Source organism: Ranitomeya variabilis, chromosome 6, assembly GCF_051348905.1.
Source record: "Ranitomeya variabilis isolate aRanVar5 chromosome 6, aRanVar5.hap1, whole genome shotgun sequence".
NCBI classification, from domain to species: domain Eukaryota; kingdom Metazoa; phylum Chordata; class Amphibia; order Anura; family Dendrobatidae; genus Ranitomeya; species Ranitomeya variabilis.
The window spans coordinates 317418734-317440573 of record NC_135237.1 but is presented as its reverse complement, the minus strand read 5'-3'; the positions used below and the strand labels follow the sequence as shown (position 1 = coordinate 317440573).

Below are 21840 nucleotides of genomic sequence, written 5' to 3'. Positions count from 1 at the left end.
TCTCTGGAACCAATAATCACCCCATGTAAAGGTATCTTTATAAGTTAAAGATTCAGAATACTATGACTTTTATCATATCCTGAACAGTCAAGTTTTTTATGAACCGTTAAGGTTTTCTGGTTGAAGTAACAAAAACTCTGAGTGTTTACAGTTTGAAACCATAAAATGTTGAAAAATTATGTCATTCTTGAGTATATCACTCAATGGTGCTCATAAACGTGTCAAATTTGATCTATAATATACTTTAATATACGTTACTTTAATCTTTAATATACTTAAGAACAGGGCCCCAGACATCACACAGGGGGTCTGAAACACCGCACAGTGGTCCAAAATATCGCTGTGCTCTGCCTGGGGCCCCATATGCTGCCTGGGGCCCCTGTGCTCTGCCTGGGGCCCCATATGCTGCCTGGGGCCCCTGTGCTCTGCCTGGGGCCCCTGTGCTCTGCCTGGGGCCCCATGTTCTGCCTGGGGCCACTGTGCTCTGCCTGGGGCCCCATATGCTGCCTGGGGCCCCTGTGCTCTGCCTGGGGCCCCATATGCTGCCTGGGGCCCCTGTGCTCTGCCTGGGGCCCCATAGGCTGCCTGGGGCCCCTGTGCTCTACCTGGGACCACTGTGCTCTGCCTGGGGCCCCATATGCTGCCTGGGGCCCCTGTGCTCTGCCTGGGGCCCCTGTGCTCTGCCTGGGGCCCCATGTTCTGCCTGGGGCCACTGTGCTCTGCCTGGGGCCCCATAGGCTGCCTGGGGCCCCTGTGCTCTGCCTGGGACCACTGTGCTCTGCCTGGGGCCCCATATGCTGCCTGGGGCCCCTGTGCTCTGCCTGGGGCCACTGTGCTCTGCCTGGGGCCCCATATGCTGCCTGGGGCCCCTGTGCTCTGCCTGGGGCCCCATATGCTGCCTGGGGCCCCTGTGCTCTGCCTGGGGCCCCTGTGCTCTGCCTGGGGCCCCATGTTCTGCCTGGGGCCCCTGTGCTCTGCCTGGGGCCACTGTGCTCTGCCTGGGGCCCCATGTTCTGCCTGGGGCCACTGTGCTCTGCCTGGGGCCCCATAAGCTGCCTGGGGCCCCTGTGCTCTGCCTGGGACCACTGTGCTCTGCCTGGGGCCCCATATGCTGCCTGGGGCCCCTGTGCTCTGCCTGGGGCCACTGTGCTCTGCCTGGGGCCCCATATGCTGCCTGGGGCCACTGTGCTCTGCCTGGGGCCCCATATGCTGCCTGGGGCCCCTGTGCTCTGCCTGGGGCCCCATATGCTGCCTGGGGCCCCTGTGCTCTGCCTGGGGCCCCATGTTCTGCCTGGGGCCCCTGTGCTCTGCCTGGGGCCACTGTGCTCTGCCTGGGGCCCCATATGCTGCCTGGGGCCCCTGTGCTCTGCCTGGGGCCCCTGTGCTCTGCCTGGGGCCCAATATGCTTCCTGGGGCCCCTGTGCTCTGCCTGGGGCCCCTGTGCTCTGCCTGGGGCCCCATGTTCTGCCTGGGGCCCCATGTTCTGCCTGGGGCCCCTGTGCTCTGCCTGGGGCCACTGTGCTCTGCCTGGGGCCCCATATGCTGCCTGGGTCCCCTGTGCTCTGCCTGGGGCTCCATATGCTGCCTGGGGCCCCTGTGCTCTGCCTGGGGCCACTGTGCTCTGCCTGGGGCCCCATAGGCTGCCTGGGGCCCCTGTGCTCTGCCTGGGACCACTGTGCTCTGCCTGGGGCCCCATATGCTGCCTGGGGCCTCTGTGCTCTGCCTGGGGGGCCACTGTGCTCTGCCTGGAGCCCCATATGCTGCCTGGGGCCCCTGTGCTCTGCCTGGGTGTAGGACACTGGTGACGTCACTTATCTCCGGACATTAGCTCCGGACATTAGCTCCGGACATTAGCTCCGGACATTATCTCCGGACATTAGCTCCGGACAAAGCCACGGAAGTTGGCACAAATTGCAGGAAGTAGTATTCTAGGCAATTATATATTAGATGGGCATTTCCTGAAGGAAATACATGGTGCTTGAACAGCGCTACCAGCTTTACAGCAGCACTTTTCACACACGGGACTGGGGGGCGCGCTTACTTTTGCACCCGGGGGCGCACTTACTTTTGCACCCGGAGGCGCACTTACTTTTGCACCCGGGGGCGCACTTACTTTTGCACCCGGGGGCGCACTTACTTTTGCACCCGGGGCGCACTTACTTTTGCACCCGGGGGCGCACTTACTTTTGCACCCGGGGGCGCACTTACTTTTGCACCCGGGGGCGCACTTACTTTTGCACCCGGGGGCGCACTTACTTTTGCACCCGGGGGCGCACTTACTTTTGCACCCGGGGGCGCACTTACTTTTGCACCCGGGGGCGCACTTACTTTTGGGGCCGCACTTATTTTTGGTGGGCGGGGCTCCTCGGCCTCCGATTTGGTTGGTGGGGCCCCTCGTCCTCCGATTTGGTGGGTGGGGACCCTCGGCCTCCGATTTGGTGGGCGGGGACCGGCCTCCGATTTGGTGGGCGGGGACCCTCGGCCTCCGATTTGGTGGGCGGGGACCGTTGACCTCCGATTTGGTGGGTGGGGACCCTCGGCCTCCGCTTTGGTGGGTGGGCCCGTCGGCCTCCGACTTGGTGGGCGGGGCCCCTAGGCCTCCGATTTGGATGGTGTGGACCCTCGGCCTCCGATTTGGTGAGCGGGGACCCTCGGCCTCCGATTTGGTGGGCGGGGACCCTCGGCCTCCGATTTGGTGGTCGGGGACTCTCGGCCTCCGCTTTGGTGGGCGGGGTCCCTCGGCCTCCGATTTGGTGGGCGGGGTCCCTCTGCCTCCGATTTGGTGTGCGGGGACCCTCGGCCTCCGCTTTGGTGGGCGGGGCCCCTCGGCCTTCGATTTGGTGGGCGGGGCCCCTCGGCCTCCGATTTGGTTGGTGTGGACCCTCGGTCTCCGATTTGGTGGGCGGGGCTCCTCGGCCTCCGATTTGGTTGGCGAAGCCCCTCGGCCTCCGATTTGGTTGGCGGGGCCCCTCGGCATCCAATTTGGTGGGCGGGGACCCTCGGCCTCCGATTTGGTGGGCGGGGACCCTCGGCCTCCGCTTTGGTGGGCGGGGCCCCTCGGCCTTCGATTTGGTGGGCGGGGCCCCTCGGCCTCCGATTTGGTTGGTGTGGACCCTCGGCCTCCGATTTGGTGGGCGGGGCTCCTCGGCCTCCGATTTGGTTGGCGAAGCCCCTCGGCCTCCGATTTGGTTGGTGGGGCCCCTCGGCATCCAATTTGGTGGGCGGGGACCCTCGACCTCCGATTTGGTGGGCGGGTACCCTCGGCCTCCGATTTGGTGGGCGGGGACCCTAGGCCTCCGCTTTGGTGGGTGGGGCCCGTCGGCCTCCGATTTGGTGGGCGGGGCCCCTAGGCCTCCGATTTGGATGGTGTGGACCCTCGGCCTCCGATTTGGTGGGTAGGGACCCTCGGCCTCCGATTTGGTGGGCGGGGACCCTCGGCCTCCGATTTGGTGGGCGGGGCCCCTAGGCCTCCGATTTGGATGGTGTGGACCCTCGGCCTCCGATTTGGTGGGCGGGGACCCTCGGCCTCCGATTTGGTGGGCGGGGACCCTCGGCCTCCGATTTGGTGGGCGGGGACCCTCGGCCTCCGATGTGGTGGGCGGGGACCCTCGGCCTCCGATTTGGAGGGCGGGGACCCCCGGCCTCCAATTTGGTGGGCGTGGCCCCTCGGCCTCCGATTTGGTGGGCGGGGACCCTCGGCCTCCGATTTGGTGGGCGGGGACCCTCGGCCTCCGATTTGGTGGGCGGGGACCCTCGGCCTCCGATTTGGTGGGCGGGGACCCTCGGCCTCCGATTTGGTGGGCGAGGACCCTCGGCCTCCGATTTGGTGGGCGGGGAACCTCGGCCTCCGATTTGGTGGGCGAGGACCCTCGGCCTCTGATTTGGTGGGCGGGGCCCCTCGGCCTCCGTTGTGGTGGTCGGGGCCCCTCAGCCTCCGCTTTGGTGGACGGGGCCGGGCCCCTCGGCCTCCGCTTTGGTGGGCGGGGCCGCTCGGCCTTCGATTTGGTGGGCGGGGCTCCTCGGCCTCCGATTTGGTTGGCGGGGCCCCTCGGCCTCCGATTTGGTTGGCGGGGCCCCTCGGCCTCCGATTTGGTGTGTGCTCTGCCTGGGGCCACTGTGCTCTGCCTGGGGCCCCATATGCTGCCTGGGGCCCCTGTGCTCTGCCTGGGGCCCCATATGCTGCCTGAGGCCCCTGTGCTCTGCCTGGGGCCCCTGTGCTCTGCCTGGGGCCCCATGTTCTGCCTGGGGCCCCTGTACTCTGCCTGGGGCCACTGTGCTCTGCCTGGGTGTAGGACACTGGTGACGTCACTTATCTCCGGACATTAGCTCCGGACATTAGCTCCGGACATTAGCTCCGGACATTAGCTCCGGACATTAGCCCCGGACATTATCTCCGGACATTAGCTCCGGACAAAGCCACGGAAGTTGGCACAAATTGCAGGAAGTAGTATTCTAGGCAATTATATAAGGGTTAAAAGTTGACCAGCAATTTCTCATTTTTACAACACCATTTTTTTTTAGGGACCACATCATGACATAAAGTCATTTTGAGGGGTCTATATGATAGAAAATACCCAAGTGTGACACCATTCTAAAAACTGCACCCCTCAAGGTGCTCAAAACCGCATTCAAGAAGTTTATTAAGCCTTCAGGTGTTTCACAGGAATTTTTGGAATGTTTAAAAAAAAAATAAAAAAATTAACATTGAACTTTTTTTCACAAAAAATTTACTTCAGCTCCAATTTGTTTTATTTTACCAAGGTTAACAGGAGAAAATGGACCCCAAAAGTTGTACAATTTGTCCTGAGTACGCCGATGCCCCATATGTGGGGGTAAACCACTGTTTGGGCGCATGGCAGAGCTCGGAAGGGAAGGAGCGCCATTTGACTTTGTAATGCAAAATTGACTGGAATTGAGATGGGACGCCATGTTGCGTTTGGAGAGCCACTGATGTGCCTAAACATTGAAACCCCCCACAAGTGACACCATTTTGGAAAGTAGACCCACTAAGGAACTTATCTAGATGTGTGGTGAGCACTTTGACCCATTAAGTGCTTCACAGAAGTTTATAATGCTTAGCCATGAAAATGAAAAATTCTTTTTTTTCCACACAAATCATTTCTTGCCCCCAGTTTTGTATTTTCCCAGGGGTAACAGGCGAAATTGGACCCCAAAAGTTGTTGTCCAATTTGTCCTGAGTACGCTGATACCCCATATGTGGGGGGGGGGGGAACCACCGTTTGGGCGCATGGCAGAGCTCGGAAAGGAAGGAGCGCCGTTTGGAATGCAGACTTAGATGGAATTGTCTGCAGGGGTCACATTGCGTTTGCAGAGCTCCTAATGTACCTAAACAGTAGAAACCCCCCACAAGTGACCCCATATTGGAAACTAGACCCCCCAAGGAACTTATCTAGATGTGTTGTGAGATCTTTGAACCCCCAAGTGTTTCACTACAGTTTATAATGTAGAGCCGCGAAAATAAAAAATCATTTTTTTCCCACAAAAATGTTTTTTAGACCCCAAATTTTTGTCCAAATTGTCCTGAGTACGCTGATACCCCATATGTTGGGGTAAACCCCTGTTTGGGCACACAGGAGAGCTCGGAAGGAAAGGAGCACTGTTATACTTTTTCAACGCAGAATTGGCTGGAATTGAGATCAGACGCTATGTCGCGTTTGGAGAGCCCTGATGTGCCCAAACAGTGGAAACCCCCAATTCTAACTGAAAACCTAACCCAACCACAGCCCTAATCCCAACCACACCCCTAACCCCAACCACACGCCTAACTCCAACCACACCCCTAACTCCAACACACCCCTAACCCTAATCCCAACCATAACCCTAACTCCAACCACACCCCTAACCCCAATCCCAACCCTAACCACACCCCTAACTCCAACACACCTCTAACCCTAATCCCAACCATAACCCTAACCCCAACCGCACCCCTAACCCCAATGCCAACCCTAACCACACCCCTAACTCCAACACACCCCTAATCCCAACCCTAACCCTGACACACCCCAAACCCTAATCCCAACTGTAAATGTAATCCAAACCCTAACTTTAGCCCCAACCCTAACTGTAGCCCTAGCCCTAACTTTAGCCCCAGCCCTAACCCTAACTGTAGACCTAACTCTAGCCCCAACCCTAGCCCTAACCCTAATGGGAAAATGGAAATAAATACATTTTTTTAATTTTATTATTTTTCCCTAACTAAGGGGGTGATGAAGGGGGATTTGATTTACTATTTATAGCGGGTATTTTAGCGGATTTTTATGATTGTCAGCTGTCACTAAAAGACGCTGTTTATTGCAAAAAATAGTTTTTGCGTCTCCACATTTTGAGAGCTATAATTTTTCCATATTTTGATCCACGGTCATGTGAGGTCTTGTTTTTTACGGGACGAGTTGACGTTTTTATTGGTAACATTTTTGGGCATGTGACATTTTTTGATAGCTTTTTATTCCGATTTTTGTGAGGTAGAATGACCAAAAAACAGCCATTGATGAATTTCTTTTTTTTTTTTTGGGGGGGGGGGGTGTTTATACCGTTCCACGTTTGGTAAAATTGATAAAGCAGTTTTATTCTTCGGGTCAGAACAATTACAGCGATACTTTTATACAATAAAACTTTTTATAGAAAAAATAATTATTTTTGCATTGCTTTATTCTGAGGACTGTAACTTTTTTATTTTTTCGCTGATGATGCTGTATGGCGGCTCGTTTTTTGCGGGACAAGATGACGTTTTCAGCGGTACCATGGTTATTTATATCCGTCTTTCTGATCGTGTGTTATTCCGGTTTTTGTTCGGCGGTATGATAATAAAGCGTTGTTTTTTGCCTTGTTTTATTTATTTATTTATTTTTTTACGGCGTTCACTGAAGGGGTTAACTAGTGGGACAGTTTTATAGGTGGGATCGTTATGGACTCGGCGATACTAAATATGTGTACTTTTATTTTATTTTTTATTATTTAGATAAAGAAATGTATTTATGGGAACAATATTTATTTTATTTAAATCTAAATATTTTTTTTTTTTTACTTTATAACGTTGTCCCAGGGGGGACATCACACTATAGGGTCAGATCGCTGATCTGACACTCTGCAGAGTGATCTGATGTGCACTGCTCCAGGCTTACATGCGCCTGCTCTGAGCAGGCGCTTGTAAGCCACCTCCCTGCAGGACCCGGAAGTAGCCCCACGGCCATTTTGGATCCGGGACCTGCAGGGAGGAGACGCTTGGTACAAGGTGAGCACATCACCTTGTACCGAGGGTCTCAGGGAACCGCGCAGGGAGGGGAACACTGCGATCATGTTTGAGCGCAGTGTTTCAGAGGTTAATGTGCTTAGTTCTGTGTTCCAGATCCGTAACATCCAGTTGGCGCCGTTATACTGATTAAAATGATACTTTGGTTGATGAAATCTGTCTTGTAGTTGTTTTTAATGTGTATTTTCAGTAAGTGATATGCTCGTGCTCCAGGGCAAAGCTGTGGGGTGACGGGGGTCTTCATGTGGTGATATTTTTTTATCGTTATTTCGTTTACCGATCAGATTAATTATTTTTATATATTGATAGATTGAGTGATTCTGAACGCGGTGATCCTAAATATGTGTATTTTTTTTAATTGTTTTAGTTTGAATGGGGCGAATCATCTCCAGAGCCCCCACAGCCAACAGGGGAAGGCGACCTGGGACGTATCTATACGTCCAAGGTCGTAAAGGGGTTAAAAGTTATGAATTATTTTTACAAAAGTTCATACCTTTTTATTTGTTTTACTACTATTTTCACAAGAAAAATCACTTTTAAAAATAAAACTGTGTAAAGGCTTGTTTTTTTTTATGTAACAAGCTATAGTTTGTATTGTTATCATTTTGAAATAAATAAAAAAGTGACTAAAAGTTTTATGTATTTATTTTTTAACAAAGACTGGGTAAAAAGATTGGGTTATATTGAGTATCACAGGGGTCACTCACACTGGCTTATAAATTGAACGAGTGCAATCCGTGAAAGAATCGTATTGCACTCGGACCAATGTTATTCAATGGGGCTATGCAGAGCTGAGTGTTTTTTCTCACCTGTAAAAAAAAATTGCATGCCATGTGGATCATCAATTTGGCATCTGTTATATTTATGAATGCATTACAATTCTGTAGCATAGGAAACTGTAAGTTCTGCTGTAAAATATTAATATCTGCTGAGTAAAAAAAAGACCTATTGCTCACAGATGACAAGTGAGAAAAAATCGTCCCACTCTTCTGGATGAGAATGGGACCGTATGAGCGAACTCTAATTGTGTCAACTCACAGAATAACATTAATATGTCAATTAACATGCACTCTGTATTGTATTTAAATTTACAAACAATTCCAGATTTCATGTTTTTGCTCAGGCCTCAGAGCAACACAATAAAAAAGGCAAATTTGACATAATTTCCCATACTCTACTGTTTACTGAAACAGAATAAGGCCAACAAAGAAAAGAACACAGTACTACCTACATTCAAATATGGTAGAAGTTCAAAGCTGTTTGGGGGTTGTTTTGCTGCCTCTGTCACTGGTTGGCGTGACTTTGTGCAAGGCATCACAAAATCTGAAGATTGCCGAATGATTTTGGGTTGCAATGTAGTGCCCAGTGTCTGAAAACTTTGTGTCCTAGGTCATGGGTCTTCCAACAGAACAATGACTCCAACCATGCTTCCAGAAGCACCCAGAAATATATGGAAACAAAGAGCTGGAGAGTTCTGAAGTGGCCAGTAATAAGTCAGAATCTAAATCCCATTGAACACCTGTGGAGACATCTTAAAATTGCTGTTGGGAGACTGCAACCTTCAAATATGAGAGACCTAGAGCAGTTTGCAAAAGAAGAGTGGTCCAAATTACAGTTGAAAGGTGTAAGAAGCTTGTTGATGGTTACAGGAAGCAATTGATTGCAGTTATTTATTCCAAAAGGTGTGCAACCAAACATTAAAGTTGAGGGTGCCAACAATTTAGTCTGCCCATATTTGGGGTTTTGTGTGAATTGATGTCCAAATTGCCTTTTTTTCTCTGTTTTTGTTTTCCAGCCTCTACAGATTTCTGGTTCAAGCAATTACCTTCATAAGTCACATGCTTAGTGAAAGTAAGTCCACCTGTGCAATCTAAGTGTCACATTAGTATACACACACCTTTTCTGAAAAGCCACAAATACTGCAACAACATTGAGCAAGAGGCACCACTAACCAAACAAAGCCATGAAGACCAAGCAGATCTCCAAACAAGTCAGGGACAAAAGTTGTTGAGAAGTACAAGACGAGTTTGGGTTATAAATAAAAAAAAATACCCCAATCTCTGATGATCGTCTGAAGCACTATCAAACCATTATCATCAAATGGAAACAAGATGGTACCACAACAGACATGCCAAGAGAGGGATAACCACCAAAACTCTCAGCACGAGCTAGGAGGGCATTAATCAGAAAGGCATCACAGAGGCCAAAAAGTAACCCTGATGGAGCTGCAGAGTTCCCAAGCAGAATTTGGAATTCTGGAAGAGTGGGCAGAAAAAAGCCTTTGCTTAAACACAAAAATTGTAAGGCTCATTTTGAGTTTGCCAAGAGACATGTGGGAGACTCCCCAAATATATGAAGGAAGTAGCTGCGGTCAGATGAGACCAAAATTGAAATTTTTGGCCACCAAGGTAAACGCTATGTCTGTGCCAAACCAACACAGCTCATCAACCCAAGAACACACCATCCCTACAGTGAAACGTGGTGAAAGCATCATGCTCTGAGGATGTTTTTCGGCAACAGGAACAGGGAAAATGATCCGAGTTTAGGAGAAGATAGATGGTGCAAAATACATGGATATTCTTGAGCAAAACCTTATTCAGTCTGTCAGTGATTTGAGACTGGGCCAGAGGTTCACCTTCCAACAAGACAATGACCCAAAGCATACTGCTAAAGCAACACTCAAGTGGTTTAAAGGGAAACGTGTAACTGTCTTCTTGTGGTCTGGTCAAAGCCCAGATCTTAATCCAATTGAGAATCTATGGTCAGATTTGATGACTGCTGTACACTAGAGGAAACCATCTAACTTGAAGGAGCTGGAGCAGTTTTGCCTTGAGGATTCAGAAAAAATCCCATGCGGAAAGATGTGGAAAGCTCATAGAGACTTATTCAAAGTGTCTTGCAGCTGTAATTGACACTAACGGTGGCTGTACAAAGTACTGACTTTAGGGAGGGTGAATAGTTGTGCACACTAAATTTTTCATTTATTTTGTCCTATTTGTTTCACAGAAAAAAAAGAAAACCAAATAAGTTGTAGGCTTATTCTTTGCATGAACTGATGCAAACCCTAAAAAAACCCTGTGAAATTCCAGGTTGTGAGGTACCAAAAAGCAAAAAATGTCAAGGAGGTGAATACTTTTGTAAGCCACTGTATGTGTGTGTAATATAAAATATATAGTGGTGTAACTGGGGGTTTTTTTACTCCCAGTTTACCCCTACTTTATTTCATCCCAATCAGATTTTCTTCACTTTTTCAGAAACAACTACATGTGCTGCATAAAGCCAGCTCTCATATGGCTATGCGGTTGGCAATTTTTATATCAGGTATGTATCCATTTAAAATAAACGTTGGCATGTTGTTTTTCCTGCTCCTCCACAGATCCAGCATAGGGTGCACATGAAGTCTGCACTGGCCCTGAAAGCCCTGACCCTGCTGCGCTTGGAAGAAGACCGCTGCAGTCCATTATTGGCTGCAGTAACGAGGTGACTCTAAGCAGCGCATCATCGGAAAACATCTGATAATGTGCTCTTGTAGTCATCTGCCGGCTGCAGCGGTCCTTTGGCTTCCATCTGCAGAAGGCATCACTTCCTGAGCCAGTGCAGTTTTCTGTAGTGGCCTGCGGGGGGCACTGTAATATTCCACAGTGCTTAATTTTAAGTGCCTACATAACTGAATTTTTTTCTGCATCGGACAACCCCTTTAATGCTTCTTTCCGTTATGGTTTACTGTTACCGCCTTTACGTTGGTGCAAAGGGTTTTGTGCCCAAATGAAACCATGGCGAGTCTGGACATGTCACTGGACTTAATGGTTAATGTGTAAGCATTGCTTCATCTGTCCGCTCGCCCCTGCTCTTAGCAGGCGAGTGGCTCACATGTTTTATCTCATTTTCATTATGGAATAGATGGAGATATATACTTTTTTTTTTATTCACACTACCTGTCTCCATTTTTCATTATAAGAAGCAATGAACCACATACTAAGGTCAGCAAATACTTCAGAGAATGCATTCCCATTTGAAATATTGCACATCTTCCCCCTTAACCCTTGTGCTTACCACTAAGGACAAAAAATAAGCTATAACAAATTGGAGATTACTTTGTCATCCTTTGTAGAACCCTGCTCTGCTTGTTAATAATATGAACGGCTTTGGTTCCAGTTGTCAGAACAAATGTCATGTGCTCTAATATTAGCTTGATAATCCTTCAGGACAATGCAAGGCTAGAACAAATAGTATCGGAAAAGTTCACTTAGACCTGGCTTCTATATTTATACAATATGAAGCATGTTCCTGAGCCCATATTCTTATTTGTAGTAGGAAAATGTATTTATGGTTTTCATAAAGTTATGACTACATAGCAGTAATACTCTGCGAGCAGCTGCGGACTTGTATCTAATGTCTTGTGCTGCCTCCTGGCATTGTGCAGCTGGGGTAGGTACAAATTCTGCTCCTCAAGTACCATACAGCCATATGCCTTCCAACTGCATATGAGAGAAAATTTGCCCCAAGCTCGGAACGGAAATGATTCAGGTTTACAAAGGTCATGGTTTTGGGACGTTTTAATTATTATTATTATTTTTTTTATTGATTGTAAATGACTGAAAATGGTCAGTTGTTGAATTTGCAGCATTAAGAGGTCACATTTACTGAAATCAAAAGCTTTATCATTCAAAAATATATTAACAGGCCAAGTTACTTGTTAACATAGGAACCCTTCTTTGATATCTCCTTCAGTTTTCTTGCATCCATTGGACTTGTGAGTTTTTGGAGAGTTTCTGCTTAAATTTCCTTGCAGGATATCAGAATAGCCTCTCAGAGCTGCTGTTTTGATGTGAACTGCCTCCCACCCTTATAGATCTTTTGCTTGAGGATTCTTTGCAGCATATGGTGTTGGATTGTCATGCATGGAGATGATTTTGCTACAGATAACATGGTTCTTCTTTTTCTACTATGGAAGAAATTTGTCAGTCCGAAAATCTATATAGTTCGCTTAAGTCATTTTTGCACCTTCAGGAACCCTAAAGTGATCCTACCAACTCTCTCTCTCTATGATTTTTACCCAATACATGACTCTGACACCTTATGGCTGACATTACAGCCTTGTTGGGACATGGTGGCCATACACTAATCACCCACTACTCCATCCATCTGGACCATCCAGGGTTGCTCGACACTCATCAGTAAACAAAACTGCAAGCCTCTGAAGTATCCTTTACTTTGAGGTTCTCTGGACTCCAGAGGCACCAGCAGCTTCCACTACCTGTTTTCTCATTTATAATTGTATTTTAGCATCTGCTCTCTAAATTCCATGAATTTGTGTGTCAGAAACCTTCCTCATTATGCCTTTATCTGCACAAACTTGGCTGTGCTCTGTATAAGCCATTTGAAAGATTCTATCCCAGTATGTAGTAGGTGTAATAATAATAATGTTATCAATACCTCCAATTAGAAATGTAGTATAATTTTTCTGATTCGCTATGTCTCAGTTACGACCACGGATGTAGTGACTGTTAGCTAGTTGCTAGTGGTTGTAACCATGGATACCTAAGGTCCTGCAATGCCTGCACATGAGGAAAGAGACATAGAAAATCAGAAAATCTATACTAAATTTCTAATTGGAGGTATTTGCTAACATTATTATTACTTCTACTACATATTTACATATTGGGATAGGATCTTGCAGATGTGAATACACCTTTTAAGTTTTCCTGAAATATCTATGGTAATGTTTTCATACCTTGTCCAAGGCATTGCACTTTTTGACACTTTTCAGCAGCAGAGAGATCCTTTTTATTTCCCATATTGCTTGAAACCTGTGGCCTGCTTAATTATGTGGAACGTCCATCTTTAATTGGGCTCACCTGGCAAACTAATTATCATTGGTGTTTGAGTCCTTAGCACACTACCATCCATGAGTGTATTTGAAAAACAAAAATGACATCTTTATGACACGTAAATCCAATTTACATAATAATTTTGCCGCAGTGTAGTAGCGCATGCTGCATTTTTTTCAGCGCACATAGCACATTTTAGTGGCATGCTTTAGGTACACTGCTTTTAGGACTTTCATTGACTTAAAGAAAACACTTGGATCTACTAATATTTTAGATGGAAATCTGTACTTCCTAGCAGAGATCCCGTCTTCACAGGTGATTTGAATAAAAAGGAAAATTGTTTGCAATAAAAGTTACAATTAAAAAGCGATAAAGATAAGAGATAAAAGAAATACCTACAGAGACTCAATATCATAGTGATAAAGGTTAGGCTTGCCCCTCCCCCCCCAAAGGGTGTAGTATTTAAAGGGAACCTGTCACCTGAATTTGGCGGGCCATTTTTTCGGTCCGATGGGCGGTGTTTTCGGGTGTTTTATTCACCCCTTCCTTTCCCGCTGGCTGCAATATCGTCTTGAAGTTGATTCGCTTTCCTTCATACAACACGCCTGCGCAAGGCAATCTTGCCTTGTGCACACGTCGTATGCTTTGCCCAACTGCGGGCAAAGCCGAAAAGCATTAGTGCGCATGCGCCGGCGCACTAAGTCTCGGAACACATCGAAATACTTCCGGGACATAGTGCGCCGGCACATGCGCACTAATGCTTTTTGCCTTTGCCCGCAGTTGGGCAAAGTATACTGCGCGTGCGCAAGGCAATCTTGCCTTGCGCAGGCGTGTTCTGTGAAGGAAAGCGAATCAACTTCAAGACGATATTGCGGCCAGCGGGAAAGGAAGGGGTGAATAAAACACCCGAAAAAACCGCCCATCGGACCGAAAAAAGGGCCCGCCAAATTCAGGTGACAGGTTCCCTTTAAGTCAACATTTTGACACACACCCATGATACATGCCCAACCAAAATAACACTGTACATTATGAAGAGTCAGTTTTAGGCCACGTTCACACTGTCACAAATACATCAGTATTTGGCAGCGAAAATCAGGAGTGGAACAATCAAAGGAAAAATGTCTAATAGAAACACGTCACCACTCCTGTATTTCTCACCCACTTCTGGTTTTGGCTTAAAAATACTGATGTAAAATACTGATGTAAAATACTGAATGTGTGCACATAGCCATATACAAACAATTTCCAGAATTTCAAAGATCGTTTTTAGGATCAAGAGATCATCATACAGTTCTCATACTGATAGCCAAGTCCACATTTGTCCTCCACTTATAAACTAGAAATGTGTGTTCTATATCATTGTTTTACAAATCTTCTGCACGGTTGGACAGAGAGATGTGCAATGCATTAGAAACAATCACTGATAAAAGCATACCGGTAATTATTAAGCTAAGCAATATTGGCAATGCATAGATTATAATAGCTTTACATACATGTGTTTGTATATATGAAAAAAAATTCAAGCTTATTACTTTAAGCAGGAAAAAACAATAGTAAAAGGTGCAAGGCAAAAGATATGTTAAAAAATATAAATTGTATTTTTACAATAATAAAATTAGAATAAACATACAAGACACAAGATTCTACTAGACTGATGGGAAAATATCATACCATAAAGTGTGCCCTTCAGATTACATACAATAATACAAAAATGAAATGCAAGGTATATGCAACCCAATATCTAAATGTTACTGACGCATACTGATGCTAAAAGGGCATCATAATGAGATATAGTAGTATACACGAAAGACGATAATCAAAGAAGTCACAAGCAGTATAAATCTATGAGTATGGAGTATAAAGTAAAGCACATTGGCACGTATGATACAAGCCTTCAGCAGTCCATAGAGGACCCCAACCGACGCACGTTTCTAGCTTGAAGCCTGTTATTTTTTATTTGAAAAACCTAGCAAAGGGTTGTAGATGACTTATGACAAATTTAAAAAACATAATAAAACTATTAAAGCAAGTAACAGGTTAAAAGATAAATAAATATAAAAGTTCAAATCACCCCCCCCTTTTGCCCTATTCAAAATAAAACTAAAATAAAAATACACGTGTTTGGTATTGCTGCTTTCAGAAATGGCCGATCCATCAAAATATGAAGTAAATCAATCCGATTGATAAACTGCGAGAAAAAAAATGAAAAAACAGAATTGCATTTTTTTGGTCACCGCAGCGCTGCAGTAAAATGCAGTAACTGGCGATCAAAACATCGTATCTACCTCAAAGTGGTATCAATAAAAACGTAAGCTTGGTGAAAAAATAATAAACCCTCACCCAGCCCCAGATCCCGTTAAATGGAGACTCTACGGGTCTCGAAAAATGGTGCCATTTTTTTTTTTACAAACTTTTCTTCCACCACTTAAATTAAAAAGAACCTGTACATGTTTGCTATTTTTGTACTCCTACTGACCTGACGAGTCATATTGGCAGGTCAGTTTTATAATTTAGCTGACATGGTAAATAAAAAAAAAAAAATAGTGGAATTGCTCTTTTTTTTGCAATTTAACCACACTAGGAGTTTTTTCCCCGTTTTCCAGTACACTATATGGTAAAGCCAATGCTGTCATTCTAAAGCACAACTCATCTCGCAATAAACAAGCCCTCAGACGGCCATATTGACTGTCACATACTCTCTTCTCAGCACATGTCTTGGGGTTGCGCCTGCAAGGGTTAGTCTATCTCCTCTCAGTCCAGCATTCAGCCTCTGTCCTATGCTGCAATGGGAGCATAACTCACACCCCGACATAGACCACGCACCCCACTCATACACGCTGCCACCACTCACCGAACACACGGGCAATGTGTCCCAGAAGTACTACTACAGTCTGCCAATCAGCAGGGTCACACACTCTAAGGCTATGAATTCTTTAGAGCATACAAGGTTCAAACTTATTAAAGTTTTAAACTTTAATAGAATAGGTACAGTGCTTACAATAAAAGATATAAAAATATGGAAATAAAAAGTGACATACAAATATGCAAAAACAGTGGTAAAATAAAAGTGAGAAACTTACAGAAATGCCTAAACTTTGCAGTCTGTCCCTGATGGGGGGATGAATATGGAATGACTCGCATCAGCTTGGCTGCCCCTCAATCTGTGAACAGATTTCTAAGTGTAAAGGCCTAATTTATAGAGTTAACTTGGAGGTCAGATTTCTACACCAGCCTCTCAGGTTAATATTCTAATCTTTGGTGTGTGACTGGATCCTGGATATTTTACCAATGAATATATTATTTTTCTTTGAACACTTCATGTAATCTTTCTTCTCAGAGTAAATATAAAGTGGCAGGCTGCAATTTGGCATCTTCCCATCAAAGGCACTAGGAGGTGTGAAGTGTTTCCAATTCTGAGTCTGTTCTCAGGACATCACCCCTGGGGTGAGACTAGGAAGCTTGTCTTTTTCTCAGGATAACATAGGTCATGACCTTTGTGAGAGCTGCAGTCTAAGACAGATGTTAATTTACTGCTGGTCATACATCCATACATATACATATTTCACTACATTGACAAAAAAAAGAAAACGTTACCACTCTGTGAAGAAGGGGAGCAAAAAACGGAAATGCATAAGTGGACAATTGCAAGATCATGAAGGGGTTAAAGGTAATCTGTCACCAGGTTTTTGCTATGTAATCTGGAGAGCAGCAGGATGTAGGGGCATAGAGCCTGATTCCAGCAATGATTCTTTGCAGATGTAGCAGTTCTCTGAATACTGAACTCGTTATAACCTCTCCTCCACCACTGATCGGCTGCTTTCTGTGTACACTGTGCATAGGCAGAAAGCACCCAATCAGTGATGGGGTGGGGTTACACGGTGCAAGAGGACAACATGGCAAGAGACACCTAGTCCTCTAGTGATAATCTCCTGCTGATAAAACACTGATTGAAACAACAACACACAGGCCAGTAAAGTGACACATCACATTAGGGTTTCTGCCCCTATTTTAGAAAGCTCTCTGGTTGCATAGCAAAAACCTGCTAAAAAACTCCCTTTAAAGCGACTTTTTAAATTATTTAAAAGTTTAGTTATAATAAATATAAAATTTTGTTATAATAAAGTGGCTTTCTCTTCGGGATCCTTTTAAATGAGAAGATCATCTTCTTCATCTGACCTAATCAAAGTAAATTTTAGTGATTGCTACTTCAAGTTCCTGTTCGCGTGACCACAGAGAGTAATTGCTGTCTATTAAGGACTGCGGTTACGTGACCATATCCATGCTTACTTGCTTGTACTAGGGCTTGTAGGTTTAGAATGAAATGTGTGAACCTCTTCCTACCTGATAATAGATTCGCCTTGCACTCTAGGAGTAATAACGGACAGCTGGCAGTCAGCAGTTTCTGCAGTGGTCATGTAATCTGCCTTCAATGCTCTGCTGGTCTGATGTGAATAGATTGCATGGCTGCATTGCTGAATGTGATGATTAATATGCCGCTTGTCTCGTTTCCACAGCACCTGCGCTGGACTGCTTGCACTTCTCATTTCCCTGGCATCTCTTTGGTGGGTTTGGAAGAAAAGAGACCGAGCTGTTGAAAGGAAAGATTTCAGATTGCACATCTGTCAGGTCAGCATAACTGAAAAATCCAGAAGTCCCCATATTTCCGAATCCTCAGAGGCTATGGAATTTTAGGTTCTTCATTTTATATTATGACTCCTATCAACGCTTTTTCAGAAGTGTCATTGTGTCTTGGACCAATCAAAAGTCCAACTCGATTTTCTTAACTGCACTGGAAATATATTGGCTTTGATTAGTTTATTTCAGCTAGAGGATTTATTGTTTTGTTTTTCGCAGTTTGACACATAACACCTATGTCCAAACGTACACATTTTCAATGGATTTTGAAACAAATTTGTAGCACAGTTCGCCATGAGATTCACGTGTTAATTTTGCTCTAAAGGTTAAAATTTGCACGTAAAATATAATTTCAAATTTTGACCACATTTCAGTTTCCTCTGCAGAATTTTTGTGTAGCATGTGGATCAGAGCTAATCCACGTTTCTGCTAACGTAATATGCTGCAGGATTTCTGTTGGACATAAAATCTGCAGTGTATTTGCCATGTGTGAACATGAACTAATAGTTTGTAAGATGAGACAATCCGTTCTTATTCACATAAACTTCAACATAAATAATAAAATCCACAGAGTACAGATGTTAAAGTGAACACCAGGTTGCACCAACTGCTACATTATGAGTCGTGTGGTTCTGATAGTTGCCAAATTTTGACATTTTCAGGATTGTCTGACATTTAATGGCAATCTGACAGTAGGATCAACCCTCCTAAGTTGTCTTTATGGACATGTAGGTCATAGTAATAAAATTATACCTTTATATCCGAAATCCATTGTCTTATTCAAGAAAAATCCATGTTTTTCTTATATGTAAATGAGCTGGTAAGGGTTATGGGCAGACAATGATCTGCATGAGAATCTGTCTCCAGAGCTTACATTAAATAAAAGGGGGAGTTACCAGTGTGAGACATGTAACTAACACAGAACAGGAGAACTGAACTTTGTCTTCACATTTGCTGCAGCTGTCACAGCTCTGCTGTATTGCAACAATATTGCAACCCTGGCTACTTGTAAGATGGGAGCTGAAGCTGAGAGGAACCTGCAGATGTCAGTTAGGCTGGGGTCACACAGCCATAGATTTTTTCATGTGAGAGAATTGAGCCGATTATGCTAATGTCACTTGGATCAAACTCTGTTAGAGTTTGATCTAGTGTGATCTGATTATCTCACATGAGAGAATCGTATCACAGGTGTGGAGAAGATGGAGAACTTAATTTCTCCATCTTCTCCATTGCCTGTGTTTGCGATAATCGGACTACACTCGGATGACATCCAAAATACAGTCTGATATTTCACACACACCTTGTATAGACTTGAATGAATATGTGTTATCCGAATATTGGATCCACTCGCAGCATGCTGCAAAAAAAGGCAGGTCTGCACTGCCCCATAGTATAACATTGTGCCGAGTGCTATCCGATAAAACATCACAGTCGTGTGAGCAAGCCTTAAAGGGCCACTGTCACCCCCCTCCAGCCGTTATAAACTAAAAGAGCCACCTTGTGCAGCAGTAATGCTACATTCTAACAAGGTGGCTCTTTTAGTTTTAGGTTCAAGTATACCCCAAATAAAGCGTTTTTATACTTAGCCACAATTCCTGTCTCTAGCCAGAGAGGCGGGTCCTCACTCCCCAGCTTGACCAGCTCCTCTGCCGTCACTCCAATCTTCCTGCACTTTCGGCGCCGCCCCCTCAGCGCTGTTATCGTTTCAAAACCGGCGCCTGTGCTGTGTACTGGTGTCCTGCGCAGACACAGTAAGCTCTGGCCGTCTGATGTCCCAGCCAGGCTTGCACACTGCGCCTGCGCGGGCATTGCGGCCGCCGGCCAGCCACCTTTGGAATCCCCGCCCCGCACTGTGTTATGCATTATGCACAGTGCGGGGCGGGGATTCCAAAGGTTCCACCTATACAGAATATTCCGTGTAATGGCTGATACCAGAGAACAAAAAACATCCTCAGAACACCAGGATGGATCGCTGCACAGCAAATAGCTGTAGGACCTGCGATGACGTCACTGCCATGTGATTGCCCTAATCACATGGCAGTGACGTCATCGCAGGTCCTACAGCTATTTGCTGTGCAGCAGATCCATCCTGGTGTTCTGTGGATGTCTTTTGTTCTCTGGTATCAGCCATTACACAGAATATTCTGTATAGGTGAAACATAAATATATACTGATAAGAAGACGTTTTCCGGGGATTCCAAAGGTGGCTGGCCGGCGGCCGCAATGCCTGCGCAGGCGCAGTGTGCAAGCCTGGCAGGGAAATCAGACGGCCAGAGCTTACTGCGTCTGCGCAGGACACCAGTACACAGCGCAGGCGCCGGTTTTGAAACGATAACAGCGCTGAGGGGGCGGCGCCGAAAGCGCAGGAAGATGTGAGTGACGGCAGAGGAGCTGGCCAAGCTGGGGAGTGAGGACCCGCCTACCTGGCTTGAGACAGGAATTGTGGCTAAGTATAAAAACGCTTTATTTGGAGTATACTTGAACCTAAAACTAAAAGAGCCACCTTGTTAGAATGCAGCATTACTGCTGCACAAGGTGGCTCTTTTAGTTTATAACGGCTGGAGGGGGGTGACAGTGGCCCTTTAATCACAAAGCTTTGCAGTGGGATCAGAAGAACAGTGAGCAGCCGTTATACCTAACACTGGTAACCATTGTGCGTCTCACACTGGTAACTCCCTCTTCTATTTATATCAATCTCTGGAGGCAGATTCTCATGCAGATCAGTGTTCGGCCCATAGTCCTGAACAGCTCATTTACATGTAAGAGAAATATGGACTTCTCTGGAATAAGACCTCAGATCACAGATAACAAGATATCACTTTATTCAGCTTTCTATGACCTACATGCCCATATAGATGGCTTAGGAAGGACTACCTTACTCTCAGGTTACCTTTGAAAAATAACCGTTGTGTTAATTTTCATTTCATAAATCAATAGTATATATGAAAATAATCAACTTTGTTAAATATCTAATAGAAATATTCTTCTTAGTCCTCCTGGATTGATCTTCCACTCTTAATTCACCAGGAAAATGTGCCTTCACTGAATACAGCCTTATTCAGACATCTTTTTTTTGTTCACGTGTGCAAAAAAATGGTCTGGGTGTCATCAGTGTATTAGATTAGAATTTCATCAGTGCTTGGCCAATCTGCTGTTTTTTATCATCACTGTTTCATCAGTGATTGTCACATTTGGATTAATACATTACAAAGCTTATCCTATTCATTTCAGTCCTATTTGGACTGCACGCCAATGCTATCTGTGTTCTGTCCATGATTTTTACAGACTCATAGACGTATAATGGTACTTTTTATCTCTGATGCCCAGAAAAAACGGACATGTCTCCATGATTCGGTCAAATGGATGTCGCTGACTGTCCCCGAATCCGTCTCTCTCCTGTCTTGATCGATGTCTCCTACGTCATCCACAGTCTGTTTAGCTTTTGCACATGCACGGTAAAGAATAGGAGCTGTGTAGGTGCAGCAGACTCTGTGGATGACATAGTAGATGTTAATCAAGGCACGTAGGAAGTTTAGTGAATGTGAGTATAGAAAGAGGTACCAAACACAGACCAGCAATGCCTATCGGACTACAATGTGTTGATTAGCATAAGGCGAGGAAGGATAAGAAGTAATTTTCTTAGCTATGCGGAGAAGCTGAGCACTTATGCTTATTTGATTGAGTGTTGTTCAAGACAACTTAAATCAGTATTCTCAAGTTATTGCTTTATTTAGGCAATATATAAATAAGCAAGTTTGCAGTTGACTTACTTTCTCTCTCTGTTGTGATTTTCCTGCAATGAGGGCTTTTATCTTTCATGGTGTACAGCTGACTTCCATGGATCTCAGCCTGTAGTGCCTACCCAGATCCTGGCCAAGTATGCACAATAATTACATTCCAAAAGAGGGGTTAATTCCTTATATACCAGTCAGTTCTCCAGCCCATTGATTTCAATTCAGCAGTTACCTGCTCAACTTCCCCTTCCCCTCCACCTCTCTCTCAACTCCTTACAAGTGGCTGTTATAAATCTTACAAAATTCCCAACCGGCAGCATCACCTGTTTTTAGAGCAGGTCTCCTAATTACAGCCCTCACTTTCCAGAGC

General features: G+C 45.6%; 1 protein-coding gene across 2 annotated transcripts in view; it reads left to right on the top strand.

Annotated features, from left to right (window-relative positions):
* The window catches only part of PIGN (phosphatidylinositol glycan anchor biosynthesis class N), a 477253-nt gene that overhangs the window by 281404 nt on the left and 174009 nt on the right, over positions 1-21840 (top strand). For both annotated transcript variants that reach the window (XM_077269733.1, XM_077269734.1), the window contains exon 19: positions 17616-17727. In XM_077269733.1, coding sequence (XP_077125848.1) covers positions 17616-17727 — 112 coding nt within the window. The remainder of the gene's footprint in view (positions 1-17615; positions 17728-21840) is intronic.